Source organism: Vanacampus margaritifer, chromosome 20 (genome assembly GCF_051991255.1).
Source record: "Vanacampus margaritifer isolate UIUO_Vmar chromosome 20, RoL_Vmar_1.0, whole genome shotgun sequence".
Taxonomy (NCBI): Eukaryota; Metazoa; Chordata; class Actinopteri; order Syngnathiformes; family Syngnathidae; genus Vanacampus; species Vanacampus margaritifer.
In genome coordinates, this window is record NC_135451.1 from 17,157,037 (window position 1) to 17,178,288 (window position 21,252).

At 43.0% G+C, this 21,252-nt stretch overlaps 1 protein-coding gene across 1 annotated transcript in view; it reads right to left on the reverse strand.

Annotated features, from left to right (window-relative positions):
- LOC144040082 (cadherin-6-like) overlaps positions 1–21,252 on the reverse strand; it is a 46,149-nt gene that overhangs the window by 2,424 nt on the left and 22,473 nt on the right. The window contains exons 2-11 of the mRNA XM_077553889.1: positions 14,762–15,138; positions 9,814–10,108; positions 8,817–8,936; positions 7,500–7,667; positions 6,652–6,839; positions 4,631–4,884; positions 2,834–2,970; positions 1,705–1,826; positions 811–928; positions 483–734 (exon numbers count right to left, since the gene is read on the reverse strand). Coding sequence (XP_077410015.1) covers positions 483–734; positions 811–928; positions 1,705–1,826; positions 2,834–2,970; positions 4,631–4,884; positions 6,652–6,839; positions 7,500–7,667; positions 8,817–8,936; positions 9,814–10,108; positions 14,762–14,995 — 1,888 coding nt within the window. The 5' untranslated portion in view covers positions 14,996–15,138. The remainder of the gene's footprint in view (positions 1–482; positions 735–810; positions 929–1,704; positions 1,827–2,833; positions 2,971–4,630; positions 4,885–6,651; positions 6,840–7,499; positions 7,668–8,816; positions 8,937–9,813; positions 10,109–14,761; positions 15,139–21,252) is intronic.

Below are 21,252 nucleotides of genomic sequence, written 5' to 3' on the forward strand. Positions count from 1 at the left end.
GTCAGAGCGGCTCCCGGTCCCGAGGGGGCGAGCGTTCACTGATGTTTTCGGACTTTGTACGGCGAACAGTGGCGGGAGTGCGACGGGCGGGCGGGGAAAGGCGGGGATGCATTATAGATTTGTGCAACTCAAACACGGAACTTCTTGCTTCTGCCCGGCTACTGCACACAATATCAATATTTAGCATGTTTTGCTTTTTTTTAATTTATTTTACTAATCCAGACCAGCAGACAAGACATAAAGTACTCGACCTCACCTCTTCCGTAACATATAGCTGATTTTCAATCGAGAAAGACCCCATATGTTTTTTTCAGGGCCGATACCGATGCTGATGATTAGTAGTCAAGGAGGCCGAGGCTGATATTCAATACCGATATTCGTCCAAATGCACAATATCGGTCCATCCCAAATCGACAGTTACTGAGGTTTCATTATTTTTTTCTCGATACTATTTTACAAAGCGGAGTTTGCCGAATACTCACTGAGCAGGATCATGACACAAAGCAAGATGGCCACCAGCGCGCCGGTGCTGAGCCCGGCCCTGGCCGTCAGCGCCTCGGCGTTGCACAGCTTCATGTTGCCCTCGCGGTCGCACGTGCACACGCGCACGGTCAGCGTGCTGGTGCTGCTCCGCACGGGGTTGCCGCCGTCCGAGATCACCACCGCCACCTGGTGGACGCTCTTCAGCAGGTTGCTGTAGCCGTTCCTGCGCGTCACGATCCACGCCGTGTTGTCTGCAAAAGACGGGGAGGCGTCCGTCGCCGCCGGCTCGCTTTCGGGAGACGAGAAGCAAGATGGAGGGCGGCCTACCTTTATTGTCGCGGACGGAGAAGTTGGCCTTGCCGCTGGCCTCCGGGGCCAGACTGAAGAAGAAACGATGTCCTCCCACTGGCTCGTCCGGATCTGTGGCGCTCACCGTCTGGATTCTCTGCAACCACAAACAACACGGCTAAGAAGACGAAGACCAAAACAAGAGTAAGACCCACGAAGACGGCAAGCGCAAAATATACTCAACAAAAGTATAAACAAGGGGTGTCAGGCTATTCACATTTTTAATCCTAGTTAATCGCATAACTTCAATTTATATTATTTATATATTATATCTGTTCTAAATGTACAATACAAGATTTTTTTGTGTGTGTGTGTGTGGGGGGGGGGGGTCTTATAGTCATGCAGTAATTTCCTAATTCGTAAAATTGAGTTAAAATTAAAAAGATGTATTGTAAAACATGAGTGATATTGTTTTGTGTTGGAGGTCACTTCTCTGCCACTAGATGGCATAATTGCATTTCTAAGACATTAATGGCAGTTTAGTTCAGTTCATCTTTAACATGAAGTATCTTGTGAAATTCTCCACAAAAAAATTGTAAAATACAGGGACGCTCATTAATTGTTAAATCCAGGTTTAATAAAAATAAATACATAAAATAAATAATGATTTTTTTGTATGTGGAAGAAGTTTGACATCTTTGAGTTCATCTCATAAAAAAAAATGGGAGCAAAAACAAAAGTGTTGCGTTCATATTTTTGTTGAGTATATAAAGATAAAAGCCTCGAGGTGTTCCTCAAGGGTCAACTTTGGGTCCACTTGTTTTTACTTCCACCTCATGCTAACGCTTTGGCGCTACACCGTCACTCTGTGATTTCAATGTATGTCAGTGTATGCGTAACCACGACGACGGCGAGGGTGGCGCACACGCCCACCTGATTAGCTTTGGCGTTCTCGCACACGAACGTCTCGTAGTTGGTGGCGAAGGCGGGCGCGTTGTCGTTGACGTCCAGCACTCTGATGTAGACGGACACGCGGCTCATCTGGTGAAGGTTGTCTGGGAAATGCGCACACACGCACACACAAACAATTTCATTAGCGCTTGATTGGAGGACGTTGCTACGGTAACCAGTGATGGCCGTTTATATCTTATTCTAATTAGGGATATTTGATACCACTTTTTTTTTTTTTTCCATACTAATATCAGTATCCATGCATCCGTTTACTTCTGCTGATCCGGGGTCAGGTCGCCTCTAATACTTTGGATATATCAAATTTCATTGTACAGGTACAAAAAATAATAATTAGCAAATACTTTTCAGATGATGATTCCCTGATTGCCAAACGGCCACGGTATGACCAAAACTGTCAAAATAAAAAATATACTAATGACTAAATAAACGAAAATAAAAATGGATATAAAAAATATATTTCAAAAATGTAATACAAATAAAATGGAAATAAAAACAAATATAGCATGAATAAATAAATAAAAGTAAAACTAAATACAAAAATAAAAAATCAGATTCAAAAATATAAAAATAAATGTTTAAAATGTTACATTTAAAAATGTTTAAATGTAAATATTTATTTTTTGTATTTATGTCGACATTTATTTTTATGTACTTATTTTTTTAATCTTGTTTTTTATTTTTGTATTTATTTTTACTTTTATGTATTTATTCATGTTATATTTTTTGCTGTTTTTATTTCCATTTATTTTATTATCATAACATTTTATATATATATATATATATATATATATATATATATTTATATATTTATATATATATATATATATTATATATATATATTTATTTATATATTTATATATATATTTATATATTTATATATATATTTTTATATATATATATATATATATATATATATATATTTTTTTTTATATATATATATATATATATATTTTTTTTTTTACTGAGCAGAACTTACTTGATGTCAAATTATATATTTTTTTTGCCTTAAGTATTGATTGCTGGTATTGGCAGCCTCCACGAGTACTCGATCTCGTAAAATGAGACCTGGCGAATGCCCACGTTGACTCACTGAACTCTGAGGCGACCACCGAGATGTTGTGCCAGGCGTTCTCCTCGCGGTCCAGTTCTCGCAGGAGGAACACGGAGCCGTTGACGGCGTGCACGTCGAACACGCGGTCCATGTCGGTGCGTCGGTCGATGGAGTACCTGCGGACGCAAAATGTCTTTTAAAAATAACCGAGACGATTGAGCGCTTGTCGTCATCGGGGTCGAGGGTCTTCTCGCCAGAGATTCAAACCCTGAACCTTAGATCTGTGAGGTGGACGTACAAACTCGTTTTGTTAAAAAAAAAAAAAAAAGTCTCCTTTTTTCCATATTCCATTTGCTTTTTCAATGTGATTCACAAAAAAAAAAAAAGTCCCCAAGAGACTTTGTTTGCGTGGAGTCATCGTTGAAAAGGAGAGGCCATGTTTGCTGAGCGGGCCGCAAATTGCTTTTTACAAGTCCAAGTGGAGCCACGCAAAAGACTTCATCAACACTTTGCTGCCACCGCCGCTTAAATGCTTGCAAATTCAAAACAGGACGCTTCGATTACCGCGCGGGTGTGCGCGCGCACACACACACACACACAAACACGCACACACACACACACACACACACACACACAGGTTATGCAGTCCACTTATTTCAATCTTTTAAATTTAAGGAAGAAAAACATGCCTTGCACAAAAGTTCAAATTACAGTTAAGTAAAGGCACCAAATGATTCATTCTTTTCATTTAGCCTATTAGTCGCAATTCTGATCTAATATATATATAAACGAGCGCCGCTTTGTTATCCTCATGCTACAGATAAGCCCCCCCCCCACCCCTTTTTTTTTCCCATTTCCCCTGCCTTCTTCCTCCAGCTTCTACCTCCCCCCTCTGGGTGTTGCAGCCCCCACTGACAACCCCCCCCCCCCCACCCCCCGCGCCCTCCACCGCCACCCCTTTAAATGCCACGGGCCAGCTAGCCTGCTGATGATGGCCGATAAAAGAGAATCATATCATATTTGACACCTGCAATAAAGTGGCAGAACTTCAACCTTGAGAGGCAACTCCCTCAGCGCATCATAAAAAATAAGAAGCCGGGGTTGAAGACCGCCAAGTGCAGAGCACACCCCCCCCGCCCGCCTCCCTAACCCCCCCTCCCCATCCAACCCCTATTCCCCCCCACCCTTCACTATTTCCAGAAAAAGTCAAGTCCAAGTAAGTCCCATCCTTCTGAAGCCCCTCCTCCTTTATTTGGGAATATTTGACATTTGAATCACTTCCAGGTTGATTGAATTGTTATTGAATTATTATTGGATGGAATTTATCCTTGAGGCCGTCACACTTTTAAATGATGCAAAGAGATTATTGTGCGCGTCTTCTGGAAGTTTTACGGAAACAAAACAAATATTGCAGTACCGCCATATAACCGTGGGGGCAGTGTTGAGATCGGATTTACAGAAACGGGGAAAACCTGGAAGGTGAAGGTTCCAACCTGGAAGAAGTTGCTCCCTTTTACATCGCGAATACCGTCCAACTTGCACCAATGTCTTATTATGCCATCTAGTGGCAGAAAAATGATCTCAACACAAATCAGCTTTTTCATTTTAACTCAATTTTATGAAGTATTATGAAATTATTGTCTCAATGACTAAACAATGTAGCCATATTTCTATTAGTTAAAAAAAAAACCCCACTTTTATCTTAACGAGATTATGAAAATTTTTTTATTGTATAGGAAAGATGTAAAATTTGTGATTAATCATGAGTTAACTATTGAAGTCATGCGATTAATTGACACCTTGTGACATATTCATTCGTGGATTGCGAGCTTTTACCTGACAGGGCTGCGCTTGACGTCCGGGTCGGCGGCGCTGACGGACCCGATGACTGTGCTGGGGGCGGCGTCCTCGCGCACCTCCATGACGTATTTTGCGCGCTCGAAGACGGGCGGCTCGTCCACGTCCTCCACCGTCACCTTGATGGACGCCTCGTCGCGAAAGGGCCCCATGGAGAAGAAGCGAGGGTTGACGTGGACGTTCTCCACCTGAACGCGCAGGTTGAACTGCCGCTTGCGCTCGAAATCCAGCGGCTGCGAAAGCAAGCGTCACGTCAAACGTGAAGGAAAACGAAACGCGCTTGAGACGAGTCCATCAGAATCGCGTCGGCCGCCGTTCCAACGCGCGCGTGACCCCTCGCGCCACGCCATCATTTGCGCGCCGGGATGCTAATGTTAGCGACACGAATGTTAATGTCTTCTCATGTTGCCATTTTGACCTTCACTGCTCTGGTTTTGCTTTTGTGGTCAATTTCACATTTTCAATGTGGACATCATAAAATATGGCAAATGGTTTGTTTTCTTCAGGAAAGAATTCATTCTCATGATGCAAATTGATGGATAATAATGAATTAACTACTATTAATGATCCAATTATTTAATACATTGCCCAAAATAATGACATTTTTGCAATGAAAAAATGAATATTTTTAAAAAATATATTTTTTTATCATTTGAATTGTGCATGGAAAATGACTCATTTTGAATACTGGAATCATTTTCTCTTATTTAAAAGTGTATTATTTGAGCTTATTCTAATTATAATAACTGACCAATTATTTAGTAAAATAAGTTAAACAAGTTAGATGTACACATAAAATGGTTTCTATGAAGTAATATTTTTATTATTTACAATTATTTAATGTGAAAACTATAAAATGAGTAAGTGCATTTTAATGAATTAAAAAAAGATAGTAAAGCAAAAAAGGAAAAAAATGAATATTTAATTTTTTTTTTTAAATTATTTTAATTAATTAATTAAGTTAATGTAATAAAACATTATAATTCATTTTAAGGTTTATTTTAAATGAATGTCATTGCAATTAAATTGATTTAACATTGCTTATTTAAGCAACATTTTTTTTTTTGCACATTGACTGAGATTAATGAATAAAAATATTTTATTTTAAACAACTGAATGAATGCATCAAATATCTCTTAACTCTTTGACTGCCAAAAACGTTAAATAACGTTTAGTAAAATCCTATGGAGGAGTGCCAAAGACGTTAAAAGACGTTTGTTTCAAAACAGAGGTGAAACTAACCATTTTCTATTGTTGATTACTCAAAAACGAAATAAGGTAGAAACAAACTTTTTTTTCTGATTAAAGATGAGAGTCCAATCTTTCATTTGGTAGTATGTGTGTTTCCATAGTCCAAACACATAATTTTCTATGGACCTTGAAAGAGCAGTCAAAATGCTTAAAATCGGCTGGCACTGGGGACAACCCGTTTCTGAAAACGTCTGGCAGCCAAAGAGTTAAATGCTCGGTTGGCCCGATTCAAGAAGTCGCTGAGCCAAACGTGACCCGCAGGCCTTTCTTTTCGTACCCTAGTTTGACCTCTTTCCCCCAAAAGGAAACATTATTATTATGATGATTTTTTCTTCCAAATGCGTCCAACAAACGGATGTAAACACAAGCGCCCTCCCTGGTGGAGGTAACCGCAGGCGCTCCTGGCTTTGCCTTTATTTGGCATCTTTTAAGGCCCAGATGGGACTTATTCCCACTTGACGAGCTCGTTTAATTAGCGGCTTGAGATCGAGGGACATGCACGCACGCACGCACGCACGCTCGCTCGCTCGCTCTGCCCACATTGCCGCCATGGCAACAGAGGCCAATTCTGACACGCCAAACAAAAGGCCCGACAGCTCACATGGACACAATCAGCCACATGTTACATTCAGCAATGTTGATCAATAATTCCGCAAAAAAAAAACGGGGTCATCATTACTACTATTACGATTTAAAAAATAATAATAATTGGGGCGGGGGGGGGGGGGCGGGGTGATGATTGGACTGACCTTCCTGAGCACGATGACGCCCTCCTGCGTGCTGCGATTGGTTGCGATGTCGAACATGCCGGGCCCGTCGCTGCCCATGATCCTGTAGTCCATCTCGGCGTTCTCGCCGATGTCGTTGTCCGCAGCGCGGATCACGCCCACCGGCGAACCCAGCGCCGTCGACTCGGGCACTTTGAACTCGTAGAGGGCTGAAGGAAAAAAACAAAACGTTGATGTTCCGTGGACCGTTTGGGAGGAATTGCTGACAGAGATGGTTTATTATTATTATTATTATTATTATTATTATTATTACTACACTCTAAAAACAGTTGGGTCAAAAATAACCCAAATTGGGTCAAAAATGGAAGGTTGGGTCAAATGAAATGAGTTAGCCCACAAAACAACCCTAAAATTGGATGTTGTGTGGGTTATTCATTTGACTCAACTTAACCCTAACCCTGGGTTAGTTGAAGAACCCAAATGAATTGGGTCAAAAATGAACCCACCCAACTTTTGAGTTTTTTAGCCCAAATGTTAGGTCAAATTAAATGGATAACACAAAAATCAACCCAATTGTTGGGTTGTTTTGCGGGTTATTCATTTAAACTTGGAATGGTTAGTTGATTATGCATTTGACCCAACATTTTGGGTTAGTTAAATAACTCAAAAAAGTTGGGTCAGTCCCTTTTTGACCCAATTTGGGTTCATTTTGACCCAAATGTTTTTAGAGTGTATTATTATTATTATTATTATTATTATTATTAATACTATCCAAATATTGATAAATGAAGAAAACAAATTTCTATCAAATCGTCAAATAAAATCAAAGCGCCTTCAAAAGTCTTTTAGTGATTTTTCTCGCGACTCACTTTTGGTGAAGCGCGGCGGGTTGTCGTTGACGTCGGCGAGGGTGATGCTGACCGTGGTGGTCCCCGAGAGGCCCCCCATCTGGCCGGCCATGTCCTTAGCCTGGATCACCACTTGGTACTTCTCCTTCACCTCCCGGTCCATACCCGGCAGTGCCGTCTTGATCACGCCTGCCGCAACCAAAAACAAATTCAATTATTTACGCAAGTCCTTTTTCAACTAGAAAGTTAAAAAAAATAATTATTGTATTTTTGATAACGGACAAAAGACGTGCGAGTATATTCTGTTTTTCACAATACATGTGCAGCTAAGCCATGTCTGCCATCTAGTGGTGAATGGTGATATTACAACTTGAAACTGCAGTTTGGAACCTGTGAATATTCGCTGATTTCTTTTCATTATTTTGGCTTTTTATTTTTCTATTTAGTTTTTTTCCCCCATTTAACTTCAGCTTCCCGTGGAAAATGCACATGACTATTTAGCAGTGTAAAAATAAAATAATAATAATCTCCCCAAGACTTATTTAAAAAAACAAAAAATGATCTTTGAAAATTAATCGTGGAGTGAATTTCTTAGTTTTCAGTTTTTAATACATTGAATAAAAAAATTCCAAAAATAATAATAGTAATTCAGATTGCAGTAATTGGGTGTAGAGTTAAAAAAAATTTGAAAAAAAGAATGTAATGTAAATTATTTTTTAATTTTTTTGCGTAACAAACAGAACAAAACAAAAAAAAGATTAAGTTTTAAACAAAAATAAAAAATCGTGAATACTGTATGATTTGTGTGATTTATTGATTTATTTTTATGTTCAAGCCAATCCGGCAGCCCGAATAGTTACGATGACAACAACAATAATAATAATAACAATAAGGTGTATATGGAGTGAATTGTTGTGCTCCGGCCCCCGCCGTGTAATTGGCGGCGGCTTTTTAAAGCGTCATCGTAAAAAATAATGAACTTCCTCGCCGGCGCATCAAACATCCCAGCGCGCACCTCAAAATAGTCGCCGGGAATTAACGACGTTTCAGCCGGGAGATTTATGCGCCGCGTAATGAAGTCGGCGAGACGCCGTTAGCGCCCTCGCCGGCGCTCCTTTAATTCAGGGGTCGTCGTCGAGTGATCGATGCGCCTCGTTATGCGGATCGTTTGCACAAATTAAGATTTCTGATCGTTAATTACTTTTTATTGTCATGCATTTATTCAAAGAAGGGAGAAAAAAATAAATAAAAAAGCTGCTGAGACGTGTGAAACAGAAACTGAAGGCGCCCGCGAACGTTCTGTCATCAACTCATTTGCGTGCGTGAGAATCCACCGACCGCTTTCGGGGTCCACCGAGAAGTAGGGCTGCCCCTCCAAGATGCTGTAGACCACCCTGGCGCTGTTCCCGTAGGTGGAGTCGTCAGCGTCCAGCGCCGTCACCTGGATGACGGGAGTGCCTGCCGGGTTGGACCAAAACCACATTCACCGGCCGGCAGCCATTTTGTTTTACAATCGCATCGCTAGGATCACATAATCACGCCACCGTTTTCTGACCAGCAAAACACATCGGCAAACATATTTCGCAAATCTCTGCTTTTTGGATCATTATTGAGTCTGAACTGTTTTCGTTTTTTTTTCTATGATTGTGTTGTAACGCAAGAAAGTTGCCGCTGAAGGTGCCAAATGCTTGCTAGCTAAGTGCTAACTCCCACACGGCGCCGCCGTGTCGCCTCATTACGCACGGCACCAAATTAATTGAGGGGAAACATTTAATGGGCGACAAATCCAAAAATAGAAGCCGCCATCTTGGCTCATTTGGTGAAAGTGCAAGCTTCCATCCATCACTCCAGATGCTAACATGCTAATATGCTAATGAAGCGCTTGTGTTGACATCACAGCTTGGCTCGCTGCCACGGAAACGAGCAAGCGACACCTTTTTTTAATCAACTTCAATAGGGGTTCAATTGTTAATTTTCATCATCAAATAATTAATTTTTGTGTTTGTTTGCTGTTTGTTCATGATTACATTAGAATTAATTGACCAATTATTTAATAGGTATTCATAAATATGCTTTTATTTTGCTTACTATTACTAAACTAATTATTGAAGAAAATTATTCAATGTTATATATTTATGTTAAATTGTTTATAATAATGTTTTTGATTACTTACAAGACATTAACCAGCAATTCAATAAAAACGATGTTAAAAGTATAAATCTGTTTTCATTTTAATAATATTTTTATATTGTTGACTCTCTAGTCCTAAAACAAGTAATCGAATGCTCCCTAACCAATTTGTAGGGATTTTTATCCGTTTTTTAAATTTTCTCACCGATGTCGGCCATCTCGGGCACCCTGGCGACGTAAGGATCTTTGGTGAAGCGCGGCTCGTTGTCGTTGATGTCGTGGATCTTGATGATGAAGTCGGACTCGCCCTCCAGCGCCTCGTTGGTGAAGCGGTTGACGGCCTTGGCGTGGAGCATGTAGTAGGCCTTCTCCTCGCGGTCCAGACGTTTGGTGGCGTGGATGTCGCCCGAATTCTCGTCAATCTTGAAGAGCGTGCCCGCGCCGTCGCCCGTCAGCACGTAGCGCACGCTGCCGTCCTCGCGGTCCGAATCCGAGTGCAGCTGAGGGCGAGACCGGAGAGCCGTCACGTCGTCTTCGTCACAAACCTTTGCTTTCAAACTCAAATTTCAAAGCCTACCATGATTTGAGACCCGAGTCTAATTTTCCGCAGCAGGTTGAAACAAGCGTGCCAACACGTACTTTATATATACGTGTGTATATATATATATATATATATATATATATATATATATATATATATATATATATATATATATATATATATATATGAATAGATACGTCTATATATATATATATGTATATATATGTATATATATGTATATATACGTATACATATATATATATACGTATATATGTATGTATATATATATATATATATATATACGTATATATATATGTATATATATACGTGTATATATATATATATATATTTATATACGTGTATATATATATATACGTGTATATACGTGTATATATATATATATATATATTTATATATACGTGTGTGTGTATATATATATATATATATATATATATACGTGTATGTATATATATATATACGTGTATGTATATATATATATACGTGTATGTATATATATATATACGTGTATGTATATATATATATACGTGTATGTATATATATATATATATACGTGTATGTATATATATATATATATACGTGTATGTATATATATATATATATATATATACACGTGTGTATATATATATGTATATATATATATATATATATATATATATATATATATATATATATATATATATACATACGTGTATATATATATATATATATGTATATACACGTATATATATATATATATATATGTATATACACGTATATATATATATATATATATGTATATACACGTATATATATGTATATACGTGTGTATATATATATATATATATATATATATATATATATATTAGAGTATATGTGTGTTTCTATTTCTACAGTACATCTATCATATATCAGACATGTGCAAGTAAGCCAGTAGCCATCTTTGTTTGGGAAGTGAATCCGCCGGGAGCGCAGCAAATGTTAGCGGCCAATCGATGCGTGCCCGGCCAGGAAGATGGCACTAGAAAGGAACTGGGGGGGGGGGGGGGGAGCGGATGGGGGAGGGGGGGGGCGCTGAGGGCAATTAGCCAGTTAGCCTCGCGGGCCTCATGTCCTGGCCTGTGGAGGACTGGCGGCCCTGGAGTGTCCAGATGGTCGCTTGGTTCACAAATGGAGAGCGCCGCGCGCACTGAGGTGGAAAGAAAATGAACACTTGAAGGTGCAATTGGCTTGATTTTTTTTTTTTTTTCTTGGAAATGGTGGACTTCCTCTTGTTTGTTCCATCGCTGTGTGTGCAAATGTTCTCCATTTGAAACAGGAAAGAGGGATGAAAACCTAGATTTTTTTTTTTGGACATTTACAACCGATATAAAATTTGTTAACTAGTGAAGTCATGCGATTAATTACCATTACAAATTTTAATCGCCTGATGCCCCTCATTTTTAATAACCTTTTCTTTGAAAAATTTAAATATTTTGAATTTTTAATAAGGTTTTTTTTTTAAAGAAAAATTATAAAAAAAATTAGGGGCATTGGGCCATTACAATTTTGAAAGGTAATTGATCGCATGACTTCACTAGTTAATTTTATATCTGTTCTAATACCCCCAAAAATTCTAATGTCAAACTAGAAATAGTTCAAGTGAATTTTTGACGTCTATAGCCGTCAATGGCAGTGAATGACTTAACATTACAAATTTTTTGCGGTGGGTGGGAGAAGTAATACATTTTTTTATTAGAGGAAAATAATCCTTTGTTTAAAACAAAGAAAGAGGAGGAAAATGTGTGATTTCCTAAATCTTTGACGCGGCTCGCTCGGCTGTTCACTTGCTGGCCGGCGTCGCATAACGAGCACTTTGATGACGGCGGGTTCAAGGTCACCGAAAATAAGCAGGCGTGATGATGTTCATTATGATATTAATATCACGTGGGCTCGTGGGGGTCATGAATCCTCGTCTTCGCCGCGTCTCCTTGCGCTGCAAAGGAGACGAGCGTTATTAAAAGTGAGCGCCCTCCGTGTCCCCCGTTGGCTCCCCCCTCGCCGCTGACCCCTCCTCCCAGCACACAATATTATTGTCTGATGAGGATGTTATATTTATATTATATATATATATATATATATAAAATCGGCGGGGTGGAGCAAATACAGTGCACCATATTGTTTGTTTGGTGCCAAGACAAGCAGCTGGTACTCCGCCACCCGACTGCGCTGGTTTTGGGCCGACATTTGACGTCTTTTGCTGCAGCCGCTCACTCATGCAACGCTCACGAGCTTATGGGGGAGATGCCACGGACTTCCGACACCCGGGTTCCATACATCGCCGTCGTTTCCGGCCACTGATGGCCGCGTTCCAACACTCGCACCCCCAAACCGCGTCAAAGGGCGTCTAAACTCTCTGAAATGCTTCTGGCCACTGAGACAGACACACGACACGCTCGCACCCGTGGTCGGAAAAAAAAGCGCGAAAGGGGCGAAAGCGCAAGAAGCGGGAGGCGGCCCACATGTTCGCAAACAGGAAGCGAAAGCAAAGCGGTGTGAAAACCAGGAAGTCAGAAGTCCCGCCTCCTCCGTGGCATACGGCCTATAGTGTTCATCCAATTTAAGACTCCGCCCACTGATGGCAACTTTTGTAACAAAAATTAGTGGTGTTAAGGGAAGTTTTATATCAAATATTTGCAACAAATTTTATTTTTTGTCATTATCGCCAAAAATAGAACATAGACAAGTAAAGTTTTGGATAAATTCAAACATGTCCTGAAAATGACCCCCCCTCCCCCCCAACCCCCCAACCTTAGCACCAGCCCGTCCACCCGCCCGATTGGCTCGCTCACGCAGGCAACATGGCGAGGTCGGCCCAGCCGGCCCGCGAGCAGTGGGGGCCTAACAGAGGTTGTAAATACTTGATGAGATATGATAGTGCAGCACAAACACTGGCGCTCCACCACAGGCCATTAAGCGCGGGTGCGCGGGTGCGCGTGTGCGTGACGCACGCAGGCACGCAGGCGCACGCGTGCCCTTTGGTGGAGCGGCCCCGTAATGAAAGAAACAAACATTCTCTTCCCCCGGTGACAGGAAGGCGAGGCCCTGCAAGGCCCAGCGAAACCCGCGTGCGGCTCGCCTGCTAATGAGAAGCTACGGGCGGGAACGCGACGCCGGCGGCTGACGTGGGAAGATGAGCGCCCCCCCCCCCCACGCACACACGCGCACACCAATCCCACAGACCACCCCCAAAACAAGACGCTGACACAGGCAGATTTGCGAGAAAAAAAACTCGGAAACTGATGAGAAATACTCGCAAATTTGCACGTTTATGAACTCATTCACTGCCATTGACGGCTATAGACGTCAAAAATGAAAACCGAGAGAAAAAAATGATTGTACATTTAGAACAGATACAAAATTTGTGATTAATCTTGAGTTTAAATAATTAAGTAATCAAACAAAAAAGAAAATATTATTATGAAATTTGAGGCATCAGACGATTAAATGTTTTAATTGTAATTGATCGCATGACTTCAATAGTTAACTCATGACTAATCACATTTTATATCTGTTCTAAATATACAATACATTTTTTTCTAGGTTTTCATACTCTTGTTAACAAATGTGGGAAAAAAAATGTGAAACTAATAGAAATAGTTCAAAAAAATTATACCTGGCCCTAATACGCCATCACAAATAATTTCATACAATTATTTTTAATGACAAACTGTCCAAAAAAAATTATTTTATTTTTTTTAATTATTTTTTTTTTATTATTTTTTTTTTTAAGTAATTTTGTTTTTATTAAAAACAATGAGATTCAATAATGACAACACTTTTGCATTCATTAAAAAAATGTTTTTCCAGGAAAAAGTAAAAAAAATAATAATAATTTTATAGATATTTTTTAGAAAGTTAGATTTCCTTTTTTATTTTTTACATTTACATTATTCAAATGAATAATTCTGTCGAATTTCTGTCACTGAAAATGACATGTATTTGTATTAAGGAGCAAAATGTTAATCATTTGATGTTCACGTGCACCTAATATACATACATACACGCTGTTACAAGAGGACGTGCAGCGGCTGCTTTTGAGCCGCGCTTTGTTTCCTGGCTCTTCTTTTTCGGACTGGTTGTGTTGTCGGCGATGTAATCCTTTTAGAGGCGCGCTCAAAGTCACGGCTGACTCGCCGGCCGTCTCGGGGAGGACGTACGTGGTCCCATCTCATTTGCTGGACGGAGTCTATCCTGAGTCCATCCGTGCCGGCGGAATGCAAAGTAGGCGAGTCCATTCAGAGGCACGCTCAAAAGCGCTTTTTATTCCGCCGGCCTGACCTTGCCGCCGTGGCGCCGCCACCATCACATGGATTGGGAGATGTTTCCCTCGGGACGCGCCGCCGTCGACGGAAACAACCATTTGGACATCCTTACCGTCTTTTACGTTGGACTCGTTCATACTGATCTCGTCACGCGTTCGCAGGAAGTAACTCAATATGTCACGTGACCAAACCCAGAAACCAATAAAATTGCAATGCAAGCCCGAAGGCACTTTGACGTCAATTTATGTCAGCAGCAGAGGGCGGTAGAGGACAAAAAATGTCAACGTTACATTGAAAAGTTAGCGCGTTACCTTCCCGACGTATTGCATGTCGTTGCCAGTGTACTCCTCCAGCAGGAAGAACTGGTTCCACATCCAGCCCCGCTTGGAGCGCCTGAGCGGCACCCCGTTGGCGTCCTGTCCCGTCAGGCCCGCCGACATCTTGTGTCCCGTCGCGGTCCTCCTCGCCGGCCTCAGCGCCGTTGCGGGCGCCGTGCCGAGCTGGCTGGCGGCCCACAGTGCCATCAACACGCACAGCGTCTCCATGGAGACCGACCGGGCCTTGGGTCCTCAGCCCGCACCCCCCCCTCCTGCCTCCCTCGGCGCTTTGTCTCCGGCGGTCTTCGGGTCAGAGTGACGGGTCGGTCGTCATATTGGATTGGAAGCAGGAAGTGAGCCGTCACACGTCCCTGGAAGCAAGAAAAAGGAATTTCAGACCAAACTAGTTGAGTGCAGATAGTGAGGAAATACATCATTAATAAGTTTAAGTAAGCTAGTTTTACGCTAACATGAATAAATTCTGATGTCCGACAAGCACACCGCGCAGAAATTTGTATCTTGCCATCTTTGGGAAAAGGACACACAAGTACGCTCATCCGGCCCGGAGTGGTTCATCTGAATTTTCTGAGGAATTCCCACCGGGCGACTCCAGGCCAGCCCGCCGATTCGTTTTGAAATCAGCAAATATGCGTCCAAAATGTATTAGCAAATGTTAGCTTATCAATATCATTGGAGGGAATGCTAATCTATTTGAGATCAATACACTATTCGGGTCAAGTTGTACGTCTTGGTTAAAACCTTGTGAGGTGCGTCAAGTGAAAAGGGCAGAAAATAAGTCCCGCCCCCTGCTGGTGAGGGACGGACTTTTGTTTCTGGGATCTTTGGATGTTGCCCTTTTTGTACAAACTGTGAACAAAGACAAGTAGAGTTTTGAATTTCAAAGTTCTGGCGGGGCTTTGACGAACACTTCCGGCGGGACCCGCGCCTTCGCGCCCTGGTGCTCGGACGGGCGGGCCTCTGCTGATAACGGACGCGACCGCTCTTGATCTGCATTGAGTGCGAGAATCATCACCTGACGGCGCGGCGGGCGACGTTCGCCGACGGCGGTCCGCGTCTGTTTGAAAGCGTCACACGCTGTTATCTCGGGCGCAAGAACGACCGCGGCGACGTCGAGCTCACGTCATTACTTGAAGATAGCGGCTGAAAGTAAATGAATGTTTGCCAAACGCGCGCAAACGGGCGGAAGCGGCGCCGGATGGAAGGAAAAGCGAGAAGGGGCTCGTGTATACGAGGTCTTTTGTTCCCCAGGATTCCTTTCGTATTCCCAGTTTGGAAGGAAGGTTATGAGCGGGTCCAGCAGAGGGGAGGTGGGGATGGGGGGGGGGGGGGGGGGGGTCAGCGGTTGTGTGGTGCATGCTGGGAAACGTGGAAGTGGCGTCTCTGGACATGAATTAAGTAGCCTGACCCGCACGGTGAAGCGCCACCGAAGACTCCGAAGGGAAGGCGGGAAATGGAGCGAGAAAAACGGGCCAAGGAGGGGCCGGGCGGAGGCGGGGGCGGAGGCGGGGCGGGGGCGGGGGCGGTCTTGGCGATGTCACCGCAGCGCAAGTGTTTCTTGCTTAAAAGTCAACACTTGTGGGAGTTGGGACAAATAGAAAAGACCTTTTTGGAATGTTTGTAAACAACAGGCAGGCGACGGGCGACCTTCAGGGTCCTGACTTGAACCCAAAATGGCTCAAACTTGTGTTTGGGGTTGTGTCGCCACATACTTCCCATTAGGTTGAAGGTTGTTTTTTTTTTTTTTTCTTAAAAAAATCTATGAGAAGCTTTGGATGAGGAGGATAAATCAAGTGTATGTTGTAAAAAATGGCAAGACTGTCTGGCGGCATAGTAACCACCTAAATCATAGTAACCACCTAAAGCATAGTAACCACCTAAATCATGGTAACCACCTAAAGCATAGTAACCACCTAAAGCGGTGGTTCTCGATGAGCTCATCAACAAGCTCTGCATGAAGCCTGATAACCATCCTCAGGTGTGTTGGCTGAGAGAGAAATGAAAAACAGGCTGGATAGGGCTGACCTAAATAGAGGTGTCAAACTCCGATCCTGCCGTAGTGCTGCAGGTTTTGGATGTCTCCGCCCGCTAGCACACCTGGTTCATATAATCACGATTCTGATCTTTAGTGTCAGGTGTGTTGGTAGGCGGAAACATCTAAAACCTGCATGACTCCAGACCTCAAGGACCGGAACTGGTGAACCCTGTTTTAGAGGTTTCCCTCCTCCAGCACTACGTGACTCAGGACATTCTGGATCAACAAATGGCCGCCGAGTCGGCTCTTGTGACCTTCCAAGTACGCTCTTCCTAAGAATGTACTTTCTCAGAAGGCCAATCTCGCAACTGCGTACTTTCGAACGTCCCCGCAGCACGAAATGCATCTTGGGAGGTTTTCCCATCTTAGCTTTCACGAGTATCCAATTGTTGCATCCTTGCTTTAAGCTCGAAGTCGAGAACAAAATCCTCGTATTCCGTTTGTTCCTGGTTTTTACGTACTTTTGGATCGGAACTGGCGACTGGTGACGTTTCTTGAGATCGCAAGGACAGAAGACAAGTGAGAAAATGGCCGCTGTCTCCCGGTTGGCCTGAGGAAGCTTTGGGATTGCCACGGGACCGAGTGGGGAGAGCTTGATGACTCCCCGCGTCATTCGGACCGCTGCCGTCGGTTGCGACATCAGCACAAATGATATGCGAAGATGATTCGGATTCGTGAGAAGAAAAAAAAAATTCAGTTCTCACTGAGGGGCGAACGTTTGCACGTGTTGGCGAAAGTCGTGAGAACGCGCTTTGGTCAGGGTTCGTCCATGGTTCTAAAATGTTTGCCAGGCGTTGGCCTAATGTTTTTGACGTTTTTCCGAAACATGAACACGTTGCGACCTTGAACGAACCCTGACGAGAAATCAACATTCACAAACGTCCGTCCCTCGTTGGGACACTTTCGGCGTTCGAGACTCAAAAGTGCAAAAAGACGCTGACGTCTGCGCCTCCTTCCGATCTTTTCCCTGCCAAGTTTGCCGACGGACTCCCAACGTGTGAGTTTGTGACGGCGGCGAGTTCTCGGGGTTGGCGTGAAGGGGACGTCCTGTCAGAGCGGCGTCAGCAGTCCGGCGGGGACGGACGCTCCATCCATTACTGTCTCCGCCAGGCCAGCGTGCCCTCGTTTCCCCTTATGAGGCAAATTGAAGCTCGTTTTTTTTTTCCCTTCCCTGCGTTGCACTTTATAGCATGCCCCCCCCGTACCCCCCCCCCCCCCCCCCTCCACCACTTGCTTTGCTTGCACAGGCCAAAGCTGATATGCATGACGGCTCCGCTTGGCTCTGAAAGCCGCTCACTTTGCATGTGTCCTCTGCCGGGATCAGCAGCCACTGCGGGAAAAAAAAAAAAGTCGAAGGAAGGAGAGCAGAGGAGCTCCGGGTCAGTGACGGAGGTGCTGATGGAAGCAGGTGAAAGTGAGCCGGCGCTTTAATAATGCCCGGACAGGGACGGACTGTGACCGCCACTCCGCTTCCGTTCCGTCCAAACCCGCTAAATGGCCACGCAGCGTCCAAACTCTACTCGCTCCTACTTGACTTGATCAATCTGCAGTGGACAAAAAGGGGAAAGAAAATGTGGAATTGGGACTCAAGAATTGCAGGAAGTGGAAGACGTGTGGAGGTGAGGAAAAAGTAAAAGGACATGAAATGGGAAGTGGGAAGTCAAGAAAATGTGGGATTAGAGGAAAAAGTATTGGGACATCCACAGGAAGTGAAAAGTGAAATCAACAAAGTGATGGACATGAACCCGAGGTGAAAATCAAGAAAATGGGGAGTTTGGACAAAAATTTAGGGACACAAACCACAGGAAGTGGAAGAAATGTGAAGCTGGACAAAAAGTGTCAGGAATTAAAACAGAAGTGAAAATGTGGAGTACGGACAAAAATATTGGGACACCAAGTAAAGTGTTGGGACATCCAAGTGAACAGTGAAATGAAGCAAGGTTTGGACAAATTAATGAATAAGAACTGAACGGGAAAGCCAAGAAAATGTGGAATTTGGGCAAAAGTATTGGGACACCAAGGACAGGAAGTGGAAGAAACGCGGTGGACAAAAGAAAACCAAATGTGAAGAAATCTGGAGCCTGCGGGGATCAAAACAATTGGTGGCCCGTCCTTCTGGGTTCGACTCAGGATCCAAATCCACTCAGTGACGGGCTGCTTTTCCCTCCCGCTCCGGCGCACTCTTCACTTTATGAATTGACTTAATTGACGGCAGCGGGAAGCGCATGGGACGGCGAGCTATTGATTAGCTGTAGGCCCGGACTGGCTGGAAAATACCAGCGTGTCCCTGGGGAGGTGGGGGGGGGGGGCGCTCGTGAAGCTTTGCACTGGCCGCCCCAGCAGCGGCGCACCCGCCTTTTCCATGGATTTCCTCATAATGTCACTGCGGAAAAGCTAATGCCCGCGCCTTGGATGGAGCGCCGCCGCCGTCGCGGACCCGAGGAACGAGGATCGCCCCTTGACCACATTTGTCAAAGCCCGGAGGCCATATTGTGCCCCCCCCCCCTCCTTTCCACATAATTCTCCTGACAAGGCACTGGGGTCGGGAAGAAGTCGGCTAAAGCTTTATTTGGCCACATCAAATAAAAAAAAATAAATCCAAATGTCACAGCCGGTTAGGAATACTACGAAGCGGCGTGTCGCCCGGTGGCGACGACAAAATGCCTGCCGTGCTACATTTGTGCTGTGCGAGGGTGAGGAAACCACGACGGAGGCAGACTGGAAGGAACATTCTGCTCGGAACGTCGCACTCGACACTCGCAGCACGACGACTGCATTTAAAAAAAATAAAAAATAAAAAAAATGTAAATGAAGCTCAGTCACTTTCGTGCTACAGAGCAAAAGTACTGGAAAAAAAGTATTGGGACACTCACAAGAATCAAAACGAGGATGAACAGGAAGACAACGTGGAGGGGAAAATGCTAAAGTATTCGGACACATGCATTCATTTGAATCGTAACAAAATTCTAGACCTGCTGGACAAAATTATTGGGACGGATACAAATTGAATGGAAAGTGCGAATCTGGACCCTCAACAAAAGAATTTGGGACACTCACAGGAGGCCCAAAAAAAATAAAAGATTGAGCCCTGATGAAGAAAAATTGAAGCAGCAGAGCATTTATCAGCCGAAAAAAAGTTTGGACAAAAAATTTGTGACACCAAAAGTATAACAAATAAGAAGGAAAATTAAGAATGAGTAAATTCTTAAGAATTCGTCAATTCTTGAGAAACTAGACAATTTCTGCGTGGAAAATTAATGCTGGACAGCTGAATGCTTGTGAAGTAAATTGTACATTTGCAATTGTTGTTAAATGACAAATGAATGCTTCCAGCATTCACACAATAAAGAAAGAAAGAATTAAGAATGAAAATGTCTTAATTTGGACAGAAGTATTAGGACACTTACTGCAAGACGTGGAAGAAATACGGAGGTGGACTAAAGCATTCGGACATCGACAAAGTGAACAGTGAAGAAAATGTGGCGTTTGGACAAAAGTTTTGGGACATCGGAAGTATGTGAAGTGAAAAATGAAAATGTCAAATTGAAAAGTATTGAGACACGAAAGCCTACTACAAAAACAGGGAAAGAAATGTGGAATGCATATGAAGCGGACGTGTCGAGGCAGACAAAAGTATTGGGACACCAACAGGAGGCCAAATGAAAACCAGTTTGGACAAAAAAACGGGGACGCGAAACGGGAATCAAAAAGTAAAGAAAAGATGGAGTCTGGACAAAAAGTGTAGGAAGACCGAAAAGTACATGATGTGAAAAATTTGAACTAAAGTAGTAGGACACACATTACAAAAAGTGGACACAATGTGGAGATGGACTAAAGTATTGGGACACCACAGGAAGTGAAAATGTCCAATTTAAACAAAAGTATTGGGTCGCATACTAGAAGACGTGGAAGAAATATGGAGGTGGCCAAAAATATTGGGACGAAGCGGAAAAGCATGCGGACATCTACAGGAAGTGGACAGTGAAGAAAATGTGGAGATGGACAAAAGTATTGGGACAAGCATTTAACCTCTTCCGACTTTGTGCACAAAAGCGGAAGCAAGCAATTAAATGAAGAAAGCCGTCTCACACTGATGGAATATTTGCAGAATTTTCTCGTGCTTTCCTGCTCCACGTTTGACCGCGTGGCCATCGGTCCGTGAACACACCAATTATGTCAAGGGATCAATCCGGCCCGCGTCGCTATGACAACCGAGCGTGCGAAATGTTCTCCTTAAAAGCAACCAATGTCTTGTGTGCGTGTAAATGAGCCTTTTTTAACGCACCGCTTGCTCTCTTTGCTTCTTTTTTTTTTTTATCTCCCCTTAAGAAGAAGAAAGCGGCCACAGCTGGATCGTTTAAATGAACGGTGATGATTATAATCGGCGATTTCAAGGTCTTTTAAAGGCCTTCCGGGAGAGCAAAAGTGACGT